At 39.9% G+C, this 22,653-nt stretch overlaps 1 protein-coding gene across 2 annotated transcripts in view; it reads left to right on the top strand.

Moving 5' to 3' along the window:
* Positions 1-22,653, top strand: part of ELF1 (E74 like ETS transcription factor 1) — an 84,802-nt gene that overhangs the window by 27,916 nt on the left and 34,233 nt on the right. For both annotated transcript variants that reach the window (XM_063125976.1, XM_063125974.1), the window contains exon 2: positions 10,705-10,981. In XM_063125976.1, the coding sequence (XP_062982046.1) occupies positions 10,910-10,981 (72 nt within the window). In that variant the 5' untranslated portion in view covers positions 10,705-10,909. The remainder of the gene's footprint in view (positions 1-10,704; positions 10,982-22,653) is intronic.

Genomic DNA, 22,653 nt, shown 5'->3' on the forward strand with positions numbered 1-22,653 from the left:
TGCTTTATATGGAATGTGGATTATCAAGCTACTGGTGCTGGATTGAGGCTATCAAATCTTAATTGCTTTGTGTACTGTTTTCGCTGGAAATGCCACTAATTTATTTTAAAATATAATGAATGTTGGATTAAAGCTAAAATACAGTGTTTAAGCTCTAAAACATAGTATTAGTACAATGTGTTTGAATGAGGGTCTATTGAGGTAATAGTTGGTCATTTTCATATTACTATTATTAATATTTTAAAACATTTGCTCAGATTGGGTAAACAAATAACTTGTGCTAAGTTTGTGGAGTCAGATGTTCAGTGAAAATGTTAGGGGAATTTTAAGTCTTTTTAAAGTTACTTTGAATGAAAGTGAAAGATAAGATGTCTTAATTCTACAGAGTTAATACGAAAAAATGTAAAAATTTAAGCTCATTACACAATGTTTAATATGTCCCTACTTACAACTGCATCCAAAAATGAATAAAATAGACCATTGTGTTTTGCTTCTTATATCGACATCTTCAAGATTTTCTTGGTTATGTGGCAGTTCTGTTGCTTGTTACTGAGTTAATGCTTGTTTTTCAGTAAACTGGAAGATACTTTAAAGCAAAAATGACTAATGTGGTTGGCTGTTTGTCTACTGAGCATGAGATAAATCATTTTCACTGCTGTTCTCATCTGCATGATTTCATTTACATAGAAATGGATGCATGGATGTTCAACATCTTTTAGTCTGAGGAGTCCGATTCCATTTAGGAGAAGCTCGCTGGGGCTACATTCTAGTGGTGGGTAGGGCCATGCAAAAGGGGCGGGGTCAGCATGTATTAGCTTAAATCTCTTAACTGCCAGTAACTAAGCCTTGGGAGAGGCATTTGAACATTTTAGAATGGGACAAAACTGCACAAAAGTCAGGAACTGTGCTAAATGATTGGTAGTCAAGGGAAGAGGGACCGAAGGGCAGGTGTCTCTCTTATAGATTCTAGGTCCCAGCGATGATCCAATGGGGCTGGATCTATTGGAAAAATGTGGAGTCACTGCCAAGCCTTTCTAGGAAGCAGGAACTCTCTGGGCAGCTAGATCGTCTACAGCAGGATTACTTAAGGGGAGGGTTTCCCAAGCAAGTAAATAAGGTGGTAAAAGCTCACTCACTGTCTGTGCCAGGGTAGTTGGCCTTCCTTCCCCTCTTGCTACTGCAATGGCTGCTGTTTGTCACGAAGCCTGAACCTAGACAGACTGCGGTTAATCTTAACTGTGCTTTGTTGTAACATAAAAATGGATGGCAGGTTAACACCACTTTAACGTGTTCTGAGTGCATGTTAAAGTGGCATTAAGCTAAAATGTAAGCAGAAGCTCTGAATCTCATGGGGAAGATGAGGACGAGGAAGGGTGAGCAGACGTGTCTGAGACTCACGGGGACTTGTTCTCATAATGCTAAACCATGATCTGAATGTAGCCATGCTGGGGGTAAGAGGCAGCTTTTAAATACCATATGTAACTTCCTGCCCCTCCCTGTGACTCTGCAATTTATAATCACTTGTTTCCAGTGTCCTTACTGCCCCATTCTTCCTTAGTGCAGTTACCAAATGCTTGCCAAAATATTCCAGAATTTAAAATAGATTTTGCAAAACATCTATACATCTTGTAGACACATGGAATATGTCTGCAAGTTTTCTTTGTTTTTATAACCTATAGTAGTATTTGGAATTTTGGGTTGTAAAACATAACAAGAAATTTTAGACTCTGGAGCATAAGGAGCCTTCGTTATAGTGACCGTAGCATTTGGTTTTGATTCCTAAAGAACAAACTGAGATGTTTGTTGCTCAAATAATGCAGAGTGTTCTGAGAAGTGAGATCTAGCAGCTCCTCAAGAGTTTCAGTTCCTTTAACAGTAGACGTCCTCTTCTTACACCACAATTTACAGAAGTGGCTTTTAGATGTTGAAAGCTCTTTGGATGACTGCTTGCTGCTAGCTTGATGTGTGTTGTACACAAATACGTAAATGGCTTGCTTACTTTCTCCTCCTCCTCTTCCAGGTATGTGTTGCTTGGTTAGGTTTGACATAGCCATGATGAGTGGACATTACTTTTCACTGGTTCATGTAAGCTTTTCAATTCCAATGTTTTGTGTATAATTCCCTTTTTTGAGATGCAATGTTTCAGTGCTTTAAAGAATTTTAGGTTTGATTCTCCTTAGGAGTTAAAATATTTAACTTGGAGTTAAAATATTCTTCATTTTCTAAGTATTTTACAAGAAAAAAATTATTTAGGCTTGGTTGAAGTTCCTTCAAAAAACGTTTTTTATTTCCCGGCTGCTACTTCCTGTTTTGTAATTGTCCTTTGGTGCAGTGTAATTTAGTGAGTGATTTTTGTAGCAGCAGAGTGTATGCTACAGCTGGCAATAAACGTTTGTCTAACTGAAATACTTCACTCAATAGTTTTAATAGTGTTGTGTCTCATAAACAAATTGAGGCAGTTGTTTCTGCAGCCGTCCAAACGTTTTGGACTACAATTCCCACGTTGGACTAGGGCCCACCAAATGTTTTGAACTACAATTCTCAAGATTCCTGAAAAATTAGCTATGCTACCTTGGCTGAAGGAAGCAGTAGTCCAAAACACAGGTTGGGCAATGCTGTCTTAGAAGGCCCCACAGCAAAGCCTTACTAGAAGGTAGCTCTTATTAAAATAGGGCATGTGATAATTACTTAATATTGTAGTTTGTTACTTCTTGTAATATACTGATGTTCATATTTTTTCCTTATTGCATCTGCTCCAGTTCTAACTTTGCTTCCAATATGAGAATCTGTTCCCTTTGCCCCCATTTTTAATAGCATGTTGGTTTGCAGGTTTTAACTGTTGCTCCCCTGAAAGCCATTCCACTTAAAGTTTGGGCTACTATACTGTAGCCCCTAATGAACTGTTTTTATAGCAAGTGTGAAAGAAAGATGCAGCAGTGGAGGCAGGAAACACTTGTCACTTGTACTTCATAGCTGTATGTCTGCTTCCTGTCAGTTAGACCACTAAAAGTGAAACAGATGAACCAAGATACTGCTCCTTTTGAATTTTTCTCATGTGGACCATTGTATAATAGTCCCCTAAGGAAAAATATATATTGAGATCCCCATATCATTATGTATTTAGTCTTATATTTGTTGTTTTCTATTGAAGATTGGACTTTACTTGATGGAAAAGGGCATGTTTCTGAGAGTGAACAACAACTAGAAGAGTAATCCAGGAGCAAAGATGGTTTTTATATTTTGTTACATTTAGTTGGAAACCTGCCCATCAGTTTTCTGTCTCAGAATATTGCAGGATTACATGAAATCTGTCTTCCTTTGGAGCTAATGTGAAGTTATATGACATAATAAATTGCCTGCTTGTCATGTAATTGATTATCATTAAGATGTTTTATGAATTACACCTGTTAGGTTAGGTTTCTAATCGTTCCAGACAGTTCCATATTGTCCTAAAGATTAAGAAACATAAAGCTAACAGTTGCCCAGAATTTCTGCCTGTCCCTCTGAAAGTTCCAAGGCAATGATGTTGCTGCTGCCCTTTCCTATCTGCTGTGGGGCAAAATTGAAGTTAGACAGGTCGGGAAAGATGGTGAGTAACTGTTCTAGAGAAGAAATGGAATGAGTGGTGCTGCTTTCCTTCTCTCCTTGGTTTGAAGCGTTTAGAAACAAGGCAGGATTTCTAGACCAACTCATGGCAACCTTTCACAAAACACATGATTTCTTCCCTCCACACCTTGGACCAACTCCATTTGGTGAAAGAATGTTTTTGAGTTGAAAAGATTTCTTAATCAGTAGAAAGGGAAATTAGCCAGTTCTCAGCTGTATGGATTGCAGAGTTGTTTATCAATATTTTATTCAGGTCCTGTAGGTGACTAGTTGATAGCAAAACTCTTTGTAACTGTTAGCCAATGATATTTTTTCATTTTAATTCTTAAATGTTTTGTGATTAAGCTGCTACCTAACATTTGCAGTAATTTAAAAAAGCTGCACTTGTAAGTAGCTATCATGAGATTGTCCAACATTATCCTGGTTGTCTAACATTTACTTTTGTGAATTTAAACTGGGAGACACTGTGCATTGAACAAATCAGCACCCAAATAAGTAACCTTTATTTTTGTTTACTATACTTGTTGAAGCAAGATATCTGGCTTGCTAAAAAGTTGCCTGTGTTTCTCTGATGGGCACAATTTTCTTTATGTATTTCTGGCCTTGTAGTGCTCTCTCTTTTTGTTACCAAGTGCATCTTTTAGTTCAGTTTTCAGTTAGCAATTTTCAACATTCCCCTTAGGGGTTGGAGAAAAAGCATCATGCACTATAGATAGGTTTGTCCTGGACTGTTTTTGACATGTTAACATAATTCAGAACTAACAGAACACGTTTGGACTTTTCTTTTTACTCCTCACTCTTGATGAACTAAAACTCAGAAATGCAAAGTATCAATGCAGAAAGGACATAGAAGTTCTAAAACTTTGTACACAATTTATACTGAGTATCTCTCAAGCAATTTGTATTGGATAGAGTTGGGGGAGGAGTTGTGAGGAGTGGCTTGAAGTGAATTTTCTAAAAACAGGGAGTTTCCTCGTGGAAGCACTGGATGAAGAGTGGCAAGACCAAGTCTGAGGTCAGACAATCAAACCTTGGTTTAATGGGGCTGGATATCCACAAGCTTTCTGCACCAAAATGGAGCTTCTTGGTTCCTGCTTTGCTTTCCCCTTCATATGAATGAGTGATTGCATAAGCCATGAAGCCACAGTTAACCATAGCTTCCAATTACATCCAAACTTCAACCTATGGATAATGGATTCAAACAAGATAGGATTTGAAAGCTAACTTTAAATCTTGGTTTATTTGGAAGTCGTTAACCATAGTTTCTTAGTTGGAAGCTATGGCTAATTGCAGATTTTTTGTTTGTTCAAATGGAAGAGTGAAGCAAGTGGAAAAGAGCTGCATGCTGGTGCACAGAGTTCATGCGTGTCCTTGCTTATTAAGGTAGGAGTTGATCATCCAAACAAGGCTTTTGAGGGCAAATTGTAAAGAGGAACTAGATGTGTCAAGCATAAGAAGGAGTTGAGCATACAGTGCTGGTCACTGGGATTGCAAAGTTGTGTATTTCCTTGCTTAGACTGATAGATGCTTATGGTTTAACTTTGCACTGAATTGTGCAATAAGTTATGCTTCTAATGCCAATGTGTGCAGCTACAGTACTTAATAGCAGGAAAGGAAACAAATGGATAACAAGTTAATCCCATATAGCAGTGATTAAAATAACTGCTCATCACTAGTGTTCATCAGAAAAAGTGAAGTTGCACAAGTATCTATGATATAAGGAAGAGAAGTGGAATGTTTAAAATCTCTCTTTCAGCAAACTACGTTTAGGCCTTTTGTCAATGATAATTTTGGTTTCCTTTTTTTAGACTTGTACTTGCTTTGAGCTTTCTGAAATAGTTCACTGTGGTATTTTCTAAGAATGGCATGTTTATTTCCTGGAATTGTTAAGTGCCATGATAATAAAAATGATATTAAGTAATGTTGTCATCTAAGCATATAACTGTTGTCTTTAAAAAAAATATTTTTTAAAATGGCATTTCATATATGAAGGATTCCCATTGGCAGTGAAAGAGGATAAATATGAAGCAACAGGTATAGACAGATCTAGGTATGTGATATGTTTCGCAGTTTTGCAAGATCTAAAAGTCCTGGCTCCCTGTAATCTGACACAAGGGCAGGACAGGCAAACTCCTGAAGAAAGCTAGACAGCAATGTGTAAAAACTGGAATTTCTGGTCTAGCTGAATCATAACAGCTGCCCTAGCAGGGATGTGACTGTTCATGTTGGTCATAGTTGACAGCAAGTAGGAGGCAGAGTGGGAGGGAGGAAGTCTGTATTAATATGTTAACATCTTGTAATAAGAGGCTTACATAATCTGGCATATACAGCCTTCAAGCAGTCATTCTACCCCTGGCTGGGTGATGGTGGAGTTGTAGGATGCATAGGATTGAGCCCTTAAAAGTGAGGTGGCTGCTGCTAATAATATAATGTACCTGCGAAAGCTGCATGGTCTTCCAAAGAGGAGAGGCACAGCTGATGGGAAGGGGAAGAGGGCTGAATTGCCCACTGGGCCCTCAACCAGATAGTTATGTGTAGAGATAGGGGGAGGGGGTCGTCTCAGCTTTCTGTTTTGAAGATATATTGCCGGATTTGTCCACTGATGTGCAGAAGCACAGGTTAGCGCCTAAGAGGGTTGAAAAGGATGCTATTTCCAACTTCCCAGCCTCAAGTCAGCAAAAGGTGGCAGTTTAAATTCCAAATTAACCATAAGTATTTTTTTATTGCCTATTGCAGGCACTCAGGGTTGGATGAAGTTCAGAATGTAGGACAGTGTCTTACAACAGTAAAAGCAACACCTACCCACAAACTGGGAGTAGATAAAATGAGTTTTATCTTTGTAAACTGCCCAGAGAGCCTCGGCTATGGGGCAGTATAGAAATGTGATGATGGTAATGATTCTGCTGCAACACCAAAATTAAGCATCTTGTCCAGGTAAATATGAAGCTCCTTTCTGTCATGCACCTGCAATTATCTTATGTGACTTAATTGGATAGTTGCAGCCTGTATTCACATATTATGCAAGTTGTGTCAAAAATGTGCAGGGAATCATCATCATCATCATCTTAACATCATCGTCGTCTTAACATTTGGAACATTTCAAGGTTACAAAGGCTGTCACATTAATTGTGTAGTAAGGATTATAACAACCTAGTAAGATAAATGAGAAGGATCTTGGAATTGTTGTAGATCACAAGCTGAATATGAGCCAACAGTGCGATATGGCTGCAAGAAAGGCAAATGCTATTTTGGGCTGCATTAATAGAAGTATATGAGCCTCGTGTGGCGCAGAGCGGTAAAGCAGCAGTTTCTGCAGCTGAAACTCTCCCCACGGCCTGAGTTCGATCCCAGCAGAAGCTGGTTTCAGGCAGCCGGCTCGGGTCGACTCAGCCTTCCATCCTCACAAGGTCGGTAAAATGAGTACCCAGCTAGCTGGGGGAAAGGTAATAACGGCTGGGGAAGGCAATGGCAAACCACCCCGCTATAAAGCCTGCCAAGAAAACGTCAGTGAAAGCTGGCATCCCTCCAAGAGTCAGAAATGACTCAGTGCTTGCACGAGAGGTTCCTTTCCTTTCCTAATAGAAGTATAGCTTCCAAATCACGTGAGGTACTGGTTCCTCTCTATTCGGCCCTGGTTAGGCCTCATCTAGAGTATTGCGTCCAGTTCTGGGCTCCACAATGCAAGAAGGACGCAGACAAGCTGGAGCGTGTTCAGAGGAGGGCAACCAGGATGATCAGGGGTCTGGAAACAAAGCCCTATGAAGAGAGACTGAAAGAACTGGGCATATTTAGCCTGGAGAAGAGAAGATGGAGGGGAAACATGAGAGCACTCTTCAAATACTTAAAAGGTTGTCACACAGAGGAGGGCCAGGATCTCTTCTTGATCCTCCCAGAGTGCAGGACACGGAATAACGGGCTCAAGTTACAGGAAGTCAGGTTCTAGCTGGACATCAGGAAAAACTTCCTGACTGTTAGAGCAGTACGACAATGGAACCCATAACCTAGGGAGGTTGTGGGCTCTCCCACACTAGAGGCTGTCAAGGGGCAGCTGGACGACCATCTGTCAGGGATGCTTTAGGGTGGATTCCTGCATTGAGCAGGGGGTTGGACTTGATGGCCTTGCAGGCCCCTTCCAACTCTGCTATTCTATGATTCTATGATATTGTAGATGGGAGAACTGTAGCTGGGGTCTTGTGTAAGGCCACATAGTGAGGTCATGGCAAAGGTGAGATCTAAACGGAAACTGTGATTTATAGCTCTGCCTCATAAAGCACCATGCTTCACTAGTTTTCTATGAAGGAGCCTGTCTCATTGGCTAAAAGGTCATTAGATTTTAACAGTGCCATAGTTCCAGGATTCACTGAACATTCAGTATTTGAAACCCTATGTTATTTGTAACTGACACGAATAATGTATTGCTATTTCATGTCACATTAGAGGAGTGCTTTCTACTGGGATAATCAAATATGAACAGCATATAGTTTAATTGGGTAAACATTTTAAATGTTGTAAACATTTAGCTGAACAAAGTATATGTTGTTCCTGTTTGAATATAATTAATAATAAAAGGACCGTTCTTAAAGTCTAAAACTGAGGTAGAATGGATGTTAGAGATTTATTTAATATTTACTGAAGACACGATATTTACTGACAAACTGGTGACATGATATCTGGTGACAAACTCTAGGTGCATTTCAAGGCATCTGCTGAAGGGAGAATGCTGCCTTCAGCTTATTTCAATTTCAGCCCTTTGATACATTGTATCTTTGAGTGCTCTTTGGCATGATGGCCAGATGCACAACCTTTACTTAAAATAGCATTGCAACTATTTCTAAAACTAGTGTATAAAGTAATGCATAACTTGGAATAAATAAGTGAAACTGCATTATGGAATCTCATGTGAAAACAATCTGCTTTTGGAAAATTATCTTTTTTATAGACTTTTTGATAATTAGTCTGCAAATCAAATGTTTAATAACAGGACCTCCTCCAATTTCCACAGGCCTTGCGCTTAGAGTCTAATTAATCTATAAAGTGACAGGAACCATTAATAGGATCAGTTCAGACATGTTGCTCCTGATGTAATCAGCTGTATTACTGAGATTTCATATGGGGCTAATTTGAAAATGTCCCAACCTGAAAATTGTGCCCCACTTGAGGAGTTTTCATGTCACAAAGGAGACACAGCAAGAAGTAATCATGGCCATAGTTCTGACATGGAGCACTTCTTAAGCAACACTCCTCCATATAACAACTGAGGTTTGTAAAGCAAGGCAAAGCCTGTGCTGGGCTGGGCTGCCTTCTGCCCTTGTCAGACTCCTTCAACTCCTGTGACACCATTAAAAAATAGAGATAAAGGCAGGCATGTTGACTGTAAGAAAAAAATCCAAAATCCAGATTAGGCCAGCCAAAATGTGTAAGCTTTTGAGATCTCTAGGTCTCTTCATTAAGCAAGATATTACAAAAAGAAGGTTTGGCAGGAAGCCATGGGAGGGGAGACCTGATTTGATGGTGAAGTCACCGTGGCTCAGTTCAGACAACATGGTTTTAGAACTCCACAATGGAGTTATTACACCACCGTTGCGAAATGTGCTGTCTGGCAGGTAAATTCCACGCAACAGTGGAGTTTTTTTGTAAAACAGTCCACGCAGAATATCTATGTTGTGCAGAGGAGAGTTCCTGCACAACTGTTGTGTTGAGTTGAGTTTTCCCACTGGCTACAGAGTTCCCTGGCAAGAGCGGCGAAAGGAGCGAATTCCATTCTAGAAGAACTGCCAGGATTGTTTTTTCCCCCCAGCAATGGATGGTGGGATACCAACGGGGAGGATCAGGGTTGGAGAGACGGCGGCGGTAGTGTCAATCGAATGTTGTGATGGATTTTACTCAACTCCACGGTAGCCCACAGTCACACAACGGTGGAGTTAGAACATGTTGTGTGGGGAATGCCTCCTAAAAAGTCAATAGTTGAGTGGCGTTTTCACACTGTGTTGACAAACGTGTTGTCTGATGAGCCAGTGACTGCATGTCCCAAGATTAGTGGAGGAGGAAGGATCTTCAGAATTAGGGGATAGGCATGTGGCTAAGACTGTGATTGAGAACAGATCAAAAGCATTTCAGTTGTGAAAACAAACAGAATAAGATAATTCATTGTAAGGCTAGAAAGAGGGGTGTTGCCTTGTAGGAGCTGGTTTTCAGGGGATATCTGACCTAACAGCAGAATTCAGTAGCTGTTGAATCAATACAGTACTTCTATAGGAAACAAAAGATAGTATGCTTTCGTTGCTGAATCTGACCTTTTAAAGCTTCCACTGCTATTGTGCAGAAAATTAGGAGGTTTGCAAAGATTCATACAGAGAACACACATCAAATCTTGATCATATCAGTGTTGTGCTTTTAATAATGCTGCTTCACTTCTTTAATTCTTAGTTTACAGTTCTGATATAGCTTCCTGTTATGATGATTTAGCTCAATCTTATAAACTGTGGGTTAAAATGAGGGGTTGCCAGTACATCCCCTGTATGTTGTCCCATTCCTAGTGCATTTCTGTTTATCGAGTTTTGTAGCATACAATTCTTTGCATGTCTAATTTGCCATGACGTGGTCAGTGTTTCCTTCCTGCTGCTTACAGGCCGGTGTTAGAGATAAGAATACACTCGCATTGCATTTTCAGAGTATTGAAAAAAATCCCAAATATCTGCTCAGTTAAGAAAAGGCAGAGGGCTTTTTTTCTTCTTTCTAAGCTTGCTTATCTATAATGTGTTTTAAGAGTTTTGTAAAGTTAGACATTTTGTTAAACAGCCAATACAGAAACATTGCAATTTGGATTGGCCTGTAAGGAAGAAAGTTACATAAACTGGTAGCATTTTATGTATCCTAACACCTTGGATTGTGGGCTTCCAATTTTCTCCTGGGTTTGCTACCTGCTTTAAATTATGCTTCATAATTTTGTAAAAATCAACCATTTATAGATGTCTGTTTTAAATAATGTTAGTAAACTCCCAAAACTAAAGAGAGGTGGACTCAGTATCATTCATATTGATTTTATTTTACAATTTTTGACAGTTGTTGATTTAATTTAATTTTGTTTTTCTTTTCCAGTGGTTTCTGGATGAGAAGCATATTCAAGACGATATTTCCTAATTAATCTCTCTTCGTGAAGAATAAAATTCAGAAAGACTGTTCAAGAATTGTCCACCAGGCAACAGACTGCCCCACACGACTTTTTCCTGTGGTAAATTCTGTTTCTTTACACCAAAGGATCATTTTTATTCCATGCAGACCTGAGACCGTGGAATGCTTTATTATGGCTGCAGCGGTACAGCAGAATGATCTGATGTTTGAATTTGCAAGTAATGTCATGGAGGATGAGCAACAGGTAAGGGATAAATAAAAAGCCCATGTTAAATAACCACTAGATTGAATAACCACTAGATTATTCTAAAAAAAATCATGAAAAACATTGGTTTACTGTTTTTTCGGTGTGTGTGTTTTGTTCACTTTTGAACATTTTGATGTTTTTGAACAATTTGAGAGAATCCTGTGAACATTTTTGGGTGCATGCATGCTTATAAATAGTTTAGGGTGCAATCCTATGCATATTTAGACAGAAAAAAGTCAGCATTCACCAGTCAGTATGGACATTTTTCTGTCTAAATATGCATAGCATTGCACTCTTAGTTGACAAGTTTGATGCCATCGGACCGTCTGACTCCTAAAACCCTTAGTTCTTCCCTTTCCCTGAGCAGTGTAAGACTTCAGTGTCACTTTCCTTTGGTGGGGGGAGCTCTGGAAGCTTGTGGAATCTGGAACGGGTTTTATTTACAAATGTTTTGGTTGGATAGCTGTTATGGTAACGAAAGTAATCAAACAGGCTGTACCTGTTGCAAAATAATCAATTCAACCTTGCAAAATCCAAATTGTCACTTAGCACACCAGATCTTCTTTTCTACTTCTCTGATGCACACTTTTCTGATTAGACAAAAGTGATTTCAGAATCTGGTCTTGGTAGTGCATTCTAGTGATGGCTTGAGACCTAGGATAGCAGTTTAGATGGTGCAGAAATATGGCTGTCCCAAAGAAGAAAAATAATAATCTGTTTTGTTCCAATTATCAGTTTATATTGCAACAAGTGCCTTTTTTCTCATTTGTTGTTGGAAATCCAGTTTTTGTGGCTCAAGGGGGAATATTACATTTGGGGCGGGGGCATATTAAAACAGCAGTATATTGTTGCTAGGAAAACATTTCTTTTACTGGAGCCATTGCAATATGTAGTCCTATCTGAAGTGTGCTATGTAAAACATACTAGCAACTATTGGACAGTGCCTGAGACATGTGACTCAGAACCACTCCCTGCCCATGTGCTTGTAGTGTTGTGACCCATAATTCAGGCTGCAAAGAACAGATGTACACATGAGCTAAAAATAATCACAAGGCAAAGTGAGAAGAAACCCTGCACCTGTTTCATGATGTTTAAATATTGTTGACTACTTAGGTTGAAAAACTGTCTATGCATTTTATTTATTCATTTATAAATACAGATGCAACTCTCCAGACTGGTTTTGCTGTGGTATCTGGACGGGGGATTCTCTGGAGAGTATACAATATTTACTCCCCTGCAAATGTCCTGGTTGTAGTTCTGGTTCCCTACTTTCATGCACTGGAGTGCACATCCTCCAAAAAAATGAAGCTGATTTGGGTAGACTAAACCAAAAGCTCTTTCCACATCCTGTTCTGCATTAGCAGAACCACAATCATGACCATGATCCCTCCAGGAAATGATAAAGCATGCCTTCCTATCACAAAAGTATCTGATTATGTTCTTGCTTCTCTTCTTGTTAATGGATGTTAATTCAAAAGAAGAGCAACAGTTTGGAAAGGAGACAGCAGCATTTTTGACCCCCTCCTTCAGCATCCCTGACCTGCAGTATAGGACTGGGAACAGTCCAAGTTTAAATCCCCAGTCAGTCATGGGTGGGAGACTTTGAGTCAGTTGCTTTCTCTCTCACCCTCATAGACTTGGTGTGAAGATAAAAGTAGAGAGAACCCACACATATATGTCAATGTGAGCTCCTTGGCGGAAGAGTGAGATATAAATGTGAGGAAATAATATAAATAATACTTAATAGAACTATATTACAGTGTGATTATTGTACAATTTATTGAGATGTGTGTGAAGTGCTCCAAACACTCAAATTAAGGTTTCTTTCGTTCTTTCTTATTAACATTTATATATCACCTTATTTGCTAAAAAAAAGCCATCAAGGGGATGCACAACAATTTAAAACAATAAAACTTTAACAAAAGATTAGAGCATTGAAAACAAAACAACTACATAATCTAAAAGGCTAGATGAAGAAGATGTGTCTTCTCGCCCTTTCTATAAAATGTATAAATGTTAAGTATTATTCTTTCAAATGTGATAGATAAAATAATGGATGGGCAACAGGTCAGCAGTTTTTCTGCTGCAACATTTGATGTTTGTGCCTCCTTAAAGAACTGCACCCTGTTTAGATTGACATGGATGTAGCCTAGTTGCCTCTGACGTTGAGCGAAAAATGTCTCTGTCTCTGTAATGTTGCCATTTTCTCTGCAATATTCAGGTTACTTGAATGTATATGTTCAACTCATTCAAATACTCATTTTGCAGTCAAGCATTGGTGGAAGACAGTTAATTTCTTAAGCTAGTCAGAAGCATTCCGCAGTCCACTTCCACTGGAACAGAATTGAGATTAGAAGCTTGTGCTTACAAAGAAAGAAGTTGCATTTTTTTCCCTGAAAGACTGAATGTTTCTGTATTTAATTATGATCTTGCTAGTTGTTGTGTACAAGCATTTCTATAACACCTTTTAACAATTCAAAGATTATGGATTGGGCCCAGATTTAAATGCATGCAACGGGGCTGACGAAAGCAGACTTTCTAGCCCCATGCTCCCCAAGGCAGCCCCTCCAGCTCCTGAAAAAATGCTACACAGAGGGCTGGGGGACCCCTGGTTAAGAGCTGGAGGGTCTGCTATTGGGAGCAGGCACCAGGGAAGCCACCTTCTGCCGACACAGTTACATGAGCCTAAATCTGGATGCAACTCTAGGTTAGTAATCTTTGCAACAATCCTGTAAGGTGAGCCAGTGCCATAACCCTCGTGATTCAGACAGCAGATGCCCAGATAGAATAGCTTTCTTAAGGTCACCTTGGGAGTTCATGGTAGATGTGGAAATTAAACTTGGGAATTCAGAGCTCACGCTGTTACACTAACTCACTTGTTGGTACTGTGTTGGACAAGAATGTGTTATAGATACTGTGTTTCACTCTGTCCGTATCTTCTTGTATTAAATCTATTTTCTCTCCATCTTGGCCTCAAATATTTATTCCTGTTTCTTGATGCAACTTATCGTGTAAAGGAGTCTGATGTTAAAGTGACTGGCTCAGCTCTCAGTGAGGCCCTTAGAGCTTCCTCCACCCCCCAAAAGATTGGCAGCCTAGTGATGTAGTGATGACTACCTTATTAGATAGCACACACAATTTTAAAAACAAATGAAAATCAACCCTCCCAAAGGAGCACCAAAAACTCTCTAAAGGAGGGTGTAATGGCTATAAATATTAAATGTTAAGTAACACGGAGTCAAGTAAACAAAAGCAAAGTTCATAATTTTTCAAATCACCTGATTTCTATCAAGTTTTTTGTTTGGAGGATCCCTTAAAGTAAATGAGGTTTCACAGAGTTGCAGAACCAGCACAACCTACCGAGCTCTTATGATTTGACAGTTGCTAAGGGAATTTATATTCTCTTTATTACATACAGTCAAATATAAGAATTACCCAGATATGTTTTTTGTGTTGAAAATATATATTTTCTGTTTGATTCTTAGTACTAAGCAAGTTGTCTTGGTCCAAACCTGAGCAGTACAGTTCAGACTCGGGATTCTTCCTCTGCAAAATAGGAGTTTTGTTTTGTTTTGTTTGGGATCTTCACTGCATTGCTACTAATTTAGTCATCCTATGAGCTCAAATTAAATTCTGTTCCCAGAACTGTGTAAATATTTTGGATGCTGTTTGCACATTGCATGCTTCCAAAAACAAAACAAAAAACATAGCGTACAATCTGTTTCAGGGATAGTGACTGGGTTCAGACGACACCATAGTTAACAGTTGTTTAAATAGTCAACCATTGCTTGAATAGTCAATCAGTGACTATTGTGTTGTCTGGCGAGCCTTTTCCACACCATGGTTGGTTATTCCCCCAAAATAGCCAAAGCAAATAATCAAGGGTGTGCAGAGTTGACTATCTGCACAACCGTTGATTATTGTGTCATATGTTGGGCTCTGTTGACTATTACCACATGCCTACAGAGTCGCGAGACAAGAGTAGCAGAAACCCCTGCCCCTCTTGCCCAGCGGGGCTCTATAGGCATGTGTCAGCCATCCCAGGAAGCTTGTGGGGAGCCGCTGGTTGTGTCGGCCCCTGGGTGGAGTGCCCCAGTCAGCGCTTCCAAATGTGCACAGGGTTAATTGTGTTGCCTGAATGTGGCCAGAATGTATGACCCACCTCTAAGAAATGCTAAGTTGGTACAAACATGGGACAGGCTTTTTCTGTGGCAACATCCTTCTCTAGACTGGCCCCATCTTTGTTTTGGTTTAGGAAGGTTGTTATATATATATATATATATATATATATATATATATATATAAAAAAAAATATTGTTTGCATGTTTTAAAATTGTTCGTTGACTTGGGCCAAAAAGCAATTCATATTGTATAAATAAAATAATATAAAATAAAAAGAAATATCAAAAGCACATTACTTGAAAAGAAGCACCCCTCCCTACATTTTGTACAGTACTTCTAATTCTCATCATCAAAACATTAAGAAAACACACACCAACAAACTATTGATTCTCTCCATGGGTTGTTTATGGTTAACAACCTATGCTCATCCCCATGGATTGTTGAATTGTGGCTTGTCATTATGTGGAAACCCAGAATTATGGTTAACTATGGGTTGTTAACCGCAAACAAACCACAGAGAGAACCTATAGTTTGTTATCAGGTTGTGAATTCTGGATTGTTTAAACCATGGGTTGCCTTTCCACGTGAAACCAGAACTGTGGGTTTTTTAGTGAGTTGTTTCACTTGGAAAAAGGGAGGCTAAAGGGAGACCTGATAGAGGTGTACAAAATTATGTACGGTGTGGAGAATGTGGAAAGTTTCCCTCTCTCTCTCTCAAAATACTAGAACCTGGGGTCATCCCATGAAGCTGATTGGTGGGAGATTCAGGGCAAATAAAAGGAAGTACTTTTTCACACAGTGCATAGTTAACTTATGGAACTCACTACCACAGGATGTAGTGATGGCCACCAATTTAGATGGCTTTAAAAGGGAGTTGGATAAATTCCTGGAGTAGAAGGCTTTCAATGGCTACTAGCCCTGATGGTTGTGTGCTATCTCCAGTATTTGAGGCAGTAAGCCTGTGTACAACAGTTGCTGGGGAACATGGGCGGGATGGTGCTGTTGCGCCATGTCTTGCTTTGTTGGTCCCTGGTCGACAGCTGGTTGGCCACTGTGTGAACAGAGTGCTGGACGAGATGGACCCTCGGTCTGTTCCAGCATCAGGGCACTTCTTATGTTTCACCAAGCTATAAAGTCAGTGGGCAAGAGCGGCCAACAAAACCAGCCACTCTACATGCCAGCGCCACCATACCAAAACCACATGTGGGATACAGGGAAGAAAGGGGTGGGAATCAAAGACCTAGGAATTGAAAAAACGACCCGTAGATTGCTCTATCATCAGGCAGCCAAAGCATGGGTTAACTCTGGGTAAGGCAACAACCAATGGTTAATTATAGCATGGGTTGTTGTATTGTGTGAACCAGATCAGTGTCAAAAGCTCCCACTATCAGGCTCCCACTGGGCTGCTGACTCTGCTGCTAATGACTGGCTGCATGGAAGCACATCAAAAGATTGAGTGGGGGGATGGAGATGGTAACAGTCTTACCCTTTGACTTGCTAGTGTCTGTTTTCACCAGTTGCTTGTTTGTTGGGATATAAAGTCAGGTTTGTAGTGGGAAAAGTACATGTGCAGACCTCATAGGAATTTCTTCAACTTCACTTTCTGGTCCTTATGCAATTTCCTCCAACGGTCTGGCTCTGTTCTTTGTTCATCTCATATGCCTTCTTTATAAATGTCGGTCTTGGAACCTAAAGCTTAAAGTATGCTTATGCAATTCTAAAGAAGAAGGATTATATGCATAGGAGGTTACCTTATGCCAGGCCAGACTGTTTGTCCCCTTGCCCTAGAATTGTCTACTGTGACTGACAATGGCTTTCCAGTTCTCTGGCACAAGCCTTTTACATCATCTGAAACCTGATCCTTTTAACTGGTGATACCAAGGATTAGGCATGTACTCGGACACTGAACTATACTCCCCACATTCTCTTTATTTTTTAAATATCTATATGTAATAGGGTTTTTTTCTCTGAACAGGAGGTTTGCTGTGAGGGTTTCCTCCCCCAGTCATCATTATCTTGTATGTTATGAGTTCTATGAAGGTGTTGTTGTAGTTGTTGAAGTCATTGAGGGTGTTGAAATGGTGCTGTTGTCATGGCACAATTACCCATTCTTTTTTGTCCTCTTGTGATGACGGACCAGTTAGAATTGGCCACACCTCAAGATTCATGGAGTTAACAGAACTCGGTAGGGCTGATACTCAACAGCCTTGGCAGCAACTCCCATCAGGTGTGTGGTTTATATGCAGAAGAATCTTATTTACATAAGTTACATTCTATTATAGCTCTCGCCACCCACTACATCTAGTCTGACTCTTAACAACTACAGCCCAATGGTGGTTTTTCCTTAGTTTTTGATAACATGACTCCCATTAGTTCATTTGTGCAGATCCTTTTGGTGTATGGAGAACAAGAGGCAGAGCAAATGGGAAGAGAAACTGAAGTGCAGGTGGCTCTCAACTTACACTGAAAATGGCTGATTGCAGCATAGGACATTTCGAAAGAACTATGCTTTAGCACATGCAAAGAAATCCTCCTTTGCTGCCATTACATCTGTTGAATATCACCTAATGTTGTTGTTTCATGTGGTAAATAATAAACCCAGTCTGTATGCATCCAAATTTAAATCATTCTCAAATCACCGTAGTGAATTAGTAACTTTGCAGACAAAATTGATTATATTAGGTTTGACTTGGGAGTCACAAGTTTGTTAGAGTTTCTGTTGGAAGTTCAGCCCTATTCAGATAGACAGGTTTCAATCCCTCTTAGCAGTGCAGAGTGTGAGCTTGGGGTGGCGGGTTTGAAGATGCCCACTTCAAGAATTGGAGTGGTACGTATGCTGGCTAACAAAAAGCACTCAGAAGAAGGTGGGTGCTTTGTGGACCTTATTCAGGGAACATAGAAGCTGGAGGGGTTTAAATCCACTATCATTCAGTTCCTGTTTAAAAACTCTACTCTGAATGCAGATTGGCCCGCTAAACTATCTCCAACCTGCCATTTCCTAGAGGTAGTTGGGGCCCTTCAAACTCTGCATGTCTCCTATATCATTGGGCTTCTAGAGCCATTATAGGAATCAATGATGAAGGGCAGTATAAACGTCTTGGGAATAAAAAATCCTGGAAAATAAAGAGATCCTTTCCACCTGGTTTTCAGACTAAGCATGGCACTAATTCTGTGCCTGTAGCCTCAGCCATTTCCACCTAAAAGGCTAATAAGTCAAATTGCACCTTACTGTTCCTGTTAGGCTTGTATTCATCCTTTCATAATGTTAAATTTGAAGAGTTGATGACATGGCTGCCAGACCTGGCAGATATTCAGGGAGTTGTTTTGCAAGATTCTAGTCATATCTGCCAGGGAATTCCCAAAGCAGGTAGTGATGTGCAGCTGCTTGCCATGCTCCTCTTACCATAGGATTTTCCCTGTGGATGATTCTAAACCGCATTTGCAACATGCAAAGTAGCCTTTTGGAATGGGTACACTTATATTTTCTAACTAGCTGTACCCTGCCACGCGTTGCTGTGGCTCAGTCTGGTTAAATTGAAAAGAAAGAAAAGACAAAGCGGATGTTTCTAATATGTTAAGTTTCACAATGCTTGTGGATATACAATATTTTTAGTTGTTCCATTGTCTGTGTAGATATAGAGATTGTCTGGTTTGCCGACTCTAGAACACGCAACATATAATTGTCCATGCGAGAAGCAACCTGTGTCTAGATCTAAACCGCACAATTCTAAAGATTGGCCCTGAGCTTTGTTGATGGTGATTGCAAACGCCAATCGAATTGGGAATTGCAATCTCTTAAATTGAAATGGCATATCTGTTGGAATCATAGGAATGCGAGCAATGAGGACATCTTCACCTTTGAAAGGTCCTGTCAAGATTGTTCCTTCTATGACGTTGCTCAGTAAATTTTTTTACTGCAAGCCGCGTGCCGTTGCAAAGTTTTGTGAGAGAACATGCAAATAGGAGAGGAGGCAGAGGCAGTGGATTGGCCTACTGTTTGGTTTTTTAAAAAGGATGTTTTTACGGTGAGGAGGTTAGTGGAAACTCCTGGCAGTTACCTTTCTTCAGAACGTGTAACTGTCACAGGTGTGACATCTATATTCACTCAGCCAATTGTGAGAGAACATGCAAATAGGAGAGGAGGCAGAGGCAGTGGATTGGGCTACTGGTTGGCGATGTCACAATGACCTATAAGAGCAAATAGGAGAGAACATGCAAATAGGAGAGAAGGCAGAGGCAGTGGATTGGCCTACTGGTTGGCGATGTCACAATGACCTATAAGAGCAAATAGGAGAGAACATGCAAATAGGAGAGGAGGCAGAGGCAGTGGATTGGCCTACTGTTTGGTTTTTTAAAAAGGATGTTTTTACGGTGAGGAGGTTAGCGGAAACTCCTGGCAGTTACCTTTCTTCAGAACGTGTAACTGTCACAGGTGTGACATCTATATTCACTCAGCCAATTGTGAGAGAACATGCAAATAGGAGAGGAGGCAGAGGCAGTGGATTGGCCTACTGTTTGGTTTTTTAAAAATGATGTTTTTACGGTGAGGAGGTTAGTGGAAACTCCTGGCAGTTACCTTTCTTTCGAACGTGTAACTGTCACAGGTGTGACGTCTATATTCACTCAGCCAATTGTGAGAGAACATGCAAATAGGAGAGGAGGCAGAGGCAGTGAATTGGCCTACTGGTTGGCGATGTCACAATGATCACCAGGACTGGTTTTGAGGAGGCCTATTTCTTCGATTTTAAGACAAACTTTTGACCCCATATAGAACATAGTTACATAACAACGCTCGCGTATTCGAATGCAATGTTGTGTCAAAATTTCAAAGCAATCGATGAAGAACTTTCGGAGATATAACGTCTGTTTCGAACAAACATTTACATTTTTATTTATATAGATGCATAGTGAAACTGGTGTGTCATATTCTGAACCAAATATTTGTCCCAAAGGAATTATATACGTTTGATACCTGCAAGCAAGGATTTTGCTGCTTGATTCACATAATAACATTTATGGCACCTGTAGTTACATGGTCTTCTGCTCTAACTCCCGGTCAGGTGTTGCCCCCCCCTTCTCCCTTGGCGTTGCTTTCTCGACTTCCTATATTATCTGTTGTGCTTTCTCTGAGATCCTTGCACTCTACATATTATTCCCTCTAGCTTCTGTCTCAATCCCTTGCCCACTCTATCCCACTTCATCTAGACACCTCTTCCTAGTTGGCCTTTTCTGTCCAGCACACATCGGCCAGCAGCACAGAGGCACACCTGTCCCTTGTGAAAGTCTTTTTCTTTGGTTTTACTTCTCTTAATAACCATTCCTTCCTTTTCTTTCTTCCTTTGCCTTTCTGGGTGAGGGATTAATTTTCCTTCACCAGCATATATACCAGGTCTGCATTGACAGATGGAGAACAGGGAGGGAGTGTGGTGGACCACTCCTTAAACCCCTTCCCAGTACAACTGTGTCTGTGTCATGTATGCAAAGCCATTTATTTTTCTTTTGGAAGTTATATTTAGGAAACATAAAAGTTAGAATCAGTTTGACATGACCTTTGGAATGAGTCAATTCAACGCTTATCCTAATCCACACCATGATTGATTACTATCATGTTGTGTGGGGAGTACCCCCTAGATAAAAAACTGCCGAGTTGATTATTACCCCATCATTGTCAATGGTGTTGTCTGAACGCATTTCCAAGTATTGAGATCATCAGGAGAGCCCCTTTGAGGGCACTATTACCCGCAGAAGCCTGTTTGTTAGTCTCACATAAAAGAGCTTTCGCCTGTGTCTTTCCCAAACTGTGGAATACACGCTTCCAGAACTACAGTTGTTCCCCACTCTTTATCATTTAGAGTGTGAGGACTTATTGAAGATACATATGAAGATGCATCTTTTTAATCTAGCCTTTTAAATTATGTAGTTCTCATGTTCTAGTGTTTTGCTGCTTTTAATATTTTTATTTTGATTCAATGTTGTTCCAAACCATGGTTTTATAAGCCAATTTCAAACTGGTTTCTGATTCTTGTTTACCAGCTTATAGCAAACCACAACACCACACCTTTATTATGATTCTTTGTTATGTATTGGTGTGAGATGTGATTTGAACCTAGGATACCCTGCAAACATGCAGTCCCTCTAGTCTCTGGAGAGATTTACCCCCTTCATTCTCTTCCCATACATATGTGTCTAGGACAGAGAGTTAATGTAGACATCCACAAGATTGCACTTTTAATATCAAATATATTTCTTAACTTGTTCTTTGGTAAGAACAATAGTTTTTGTAATGGCAGGAGAGATTGCCTAGACAAAAAAATAAAAAAATAAATGTACAAATACATAGCCGTGTTCTGAACATTTCTTCATTTGGTCAGTATTTGTTTTTGTAACTTCTCCTTTAATAAAGGATTTTTTGCAACAGCAGAAGAGGAAGTTGGCTAAGACAAAGCAAACTTCAAAATTTAAATACAGAACTGTATTCTAAATGCTTCTTCATATGATAAGTATTGTAGACATGACTCAGGTCCACACATCTTTGGCAGGCCTTAGTAGACAACTCCAAGCGCTTCAGAGGCCCAACATAACTTCAGGATAAGCCCCTGTCCATCTCTCTACCATCAAACCTTGAGGGAAAGTTGCCTCTAATGTAGGGTGACCATATGAAAAGGAGGACAGGGCTCCTGTATCTTTAACAGTTGTGTAGAAAAGGGGATTTCAGCAGGTGTCATTTGTATATATGGAGAACCTGGTGAAATTTCCTCTTCATCACCACAGTTAAAGGTGCAAGAGCTATACTAGAGTGACCAGATTTAAAAGAGGGCAGGGCACCTGCAGCTTTAACTGTTGTGACGAAAAGGAAATTTCACCAGGTTCTCCATATATACAAATGACACGTGCTGAAATCACCTTTTCTATACAACTGTTAAAGATACAGGAGCCCTGTCCTCCTTTTCATATGGTCACCCTATCTAAAGTACTTAGCTAGACATTGATGTTCTGACCAGCTTAAAATTTTTATCCATTATTTCCTTTAATTATGTGTTTGCCTGTAGCCCCCTTGACATCACAGTCTTCTGCCCACTTACATGGGAGTAAGTTCTAATGAACATAGTGAAACTTACTTGTGTAAACATGCATAGGATTGCACTGTTAGCATGATAAGCAAATGTAATATCGCGTTTTTTCAGTACATGTTTTGGAACTTAAGTTACACATCAATAATTGAAAGCACTGAGGAAACAAACTGGCAAAATAAAACACTATCATACCATAGTTAGGAATGTAAAGACAATAAAATAATATTCATCTCCTTAATAGAAATTACTTCATGTTTATACTTGCACAATCAATTGGATTAGGGAACACAACTTCTCTTACTACAGTGACCTGGTTTTCATGTAATGATAACCTGTGGTTTAATTAACCTATGAGTTTGTCTTAGAATTAATTCACAATTTAGCTGCCAGATGATTGAGCAAACCACTGGTGGTTTGGTCAATCCCGGGGTTGTCTGAATCCTGACCCCTTTGCTTTCTCCCTCCCGGTAACCA

The sequence above is a fragment of the Elgaria multicarinata genome, chromosome 5, assembly GCF_023053635.1.
Source record: "Elgaria multicarinata webbii isolate HBS135686 ecotype San Diego chromosome 5, rElgMul1.1.pri, whole genome shotgun sequence".
Taxonomy (NCBI): Eukaryota; Metazoa; Chordata; class Lepidosauria; order Squamata; family Anguidae; genus Elgaria; species Elgaria multicarinata.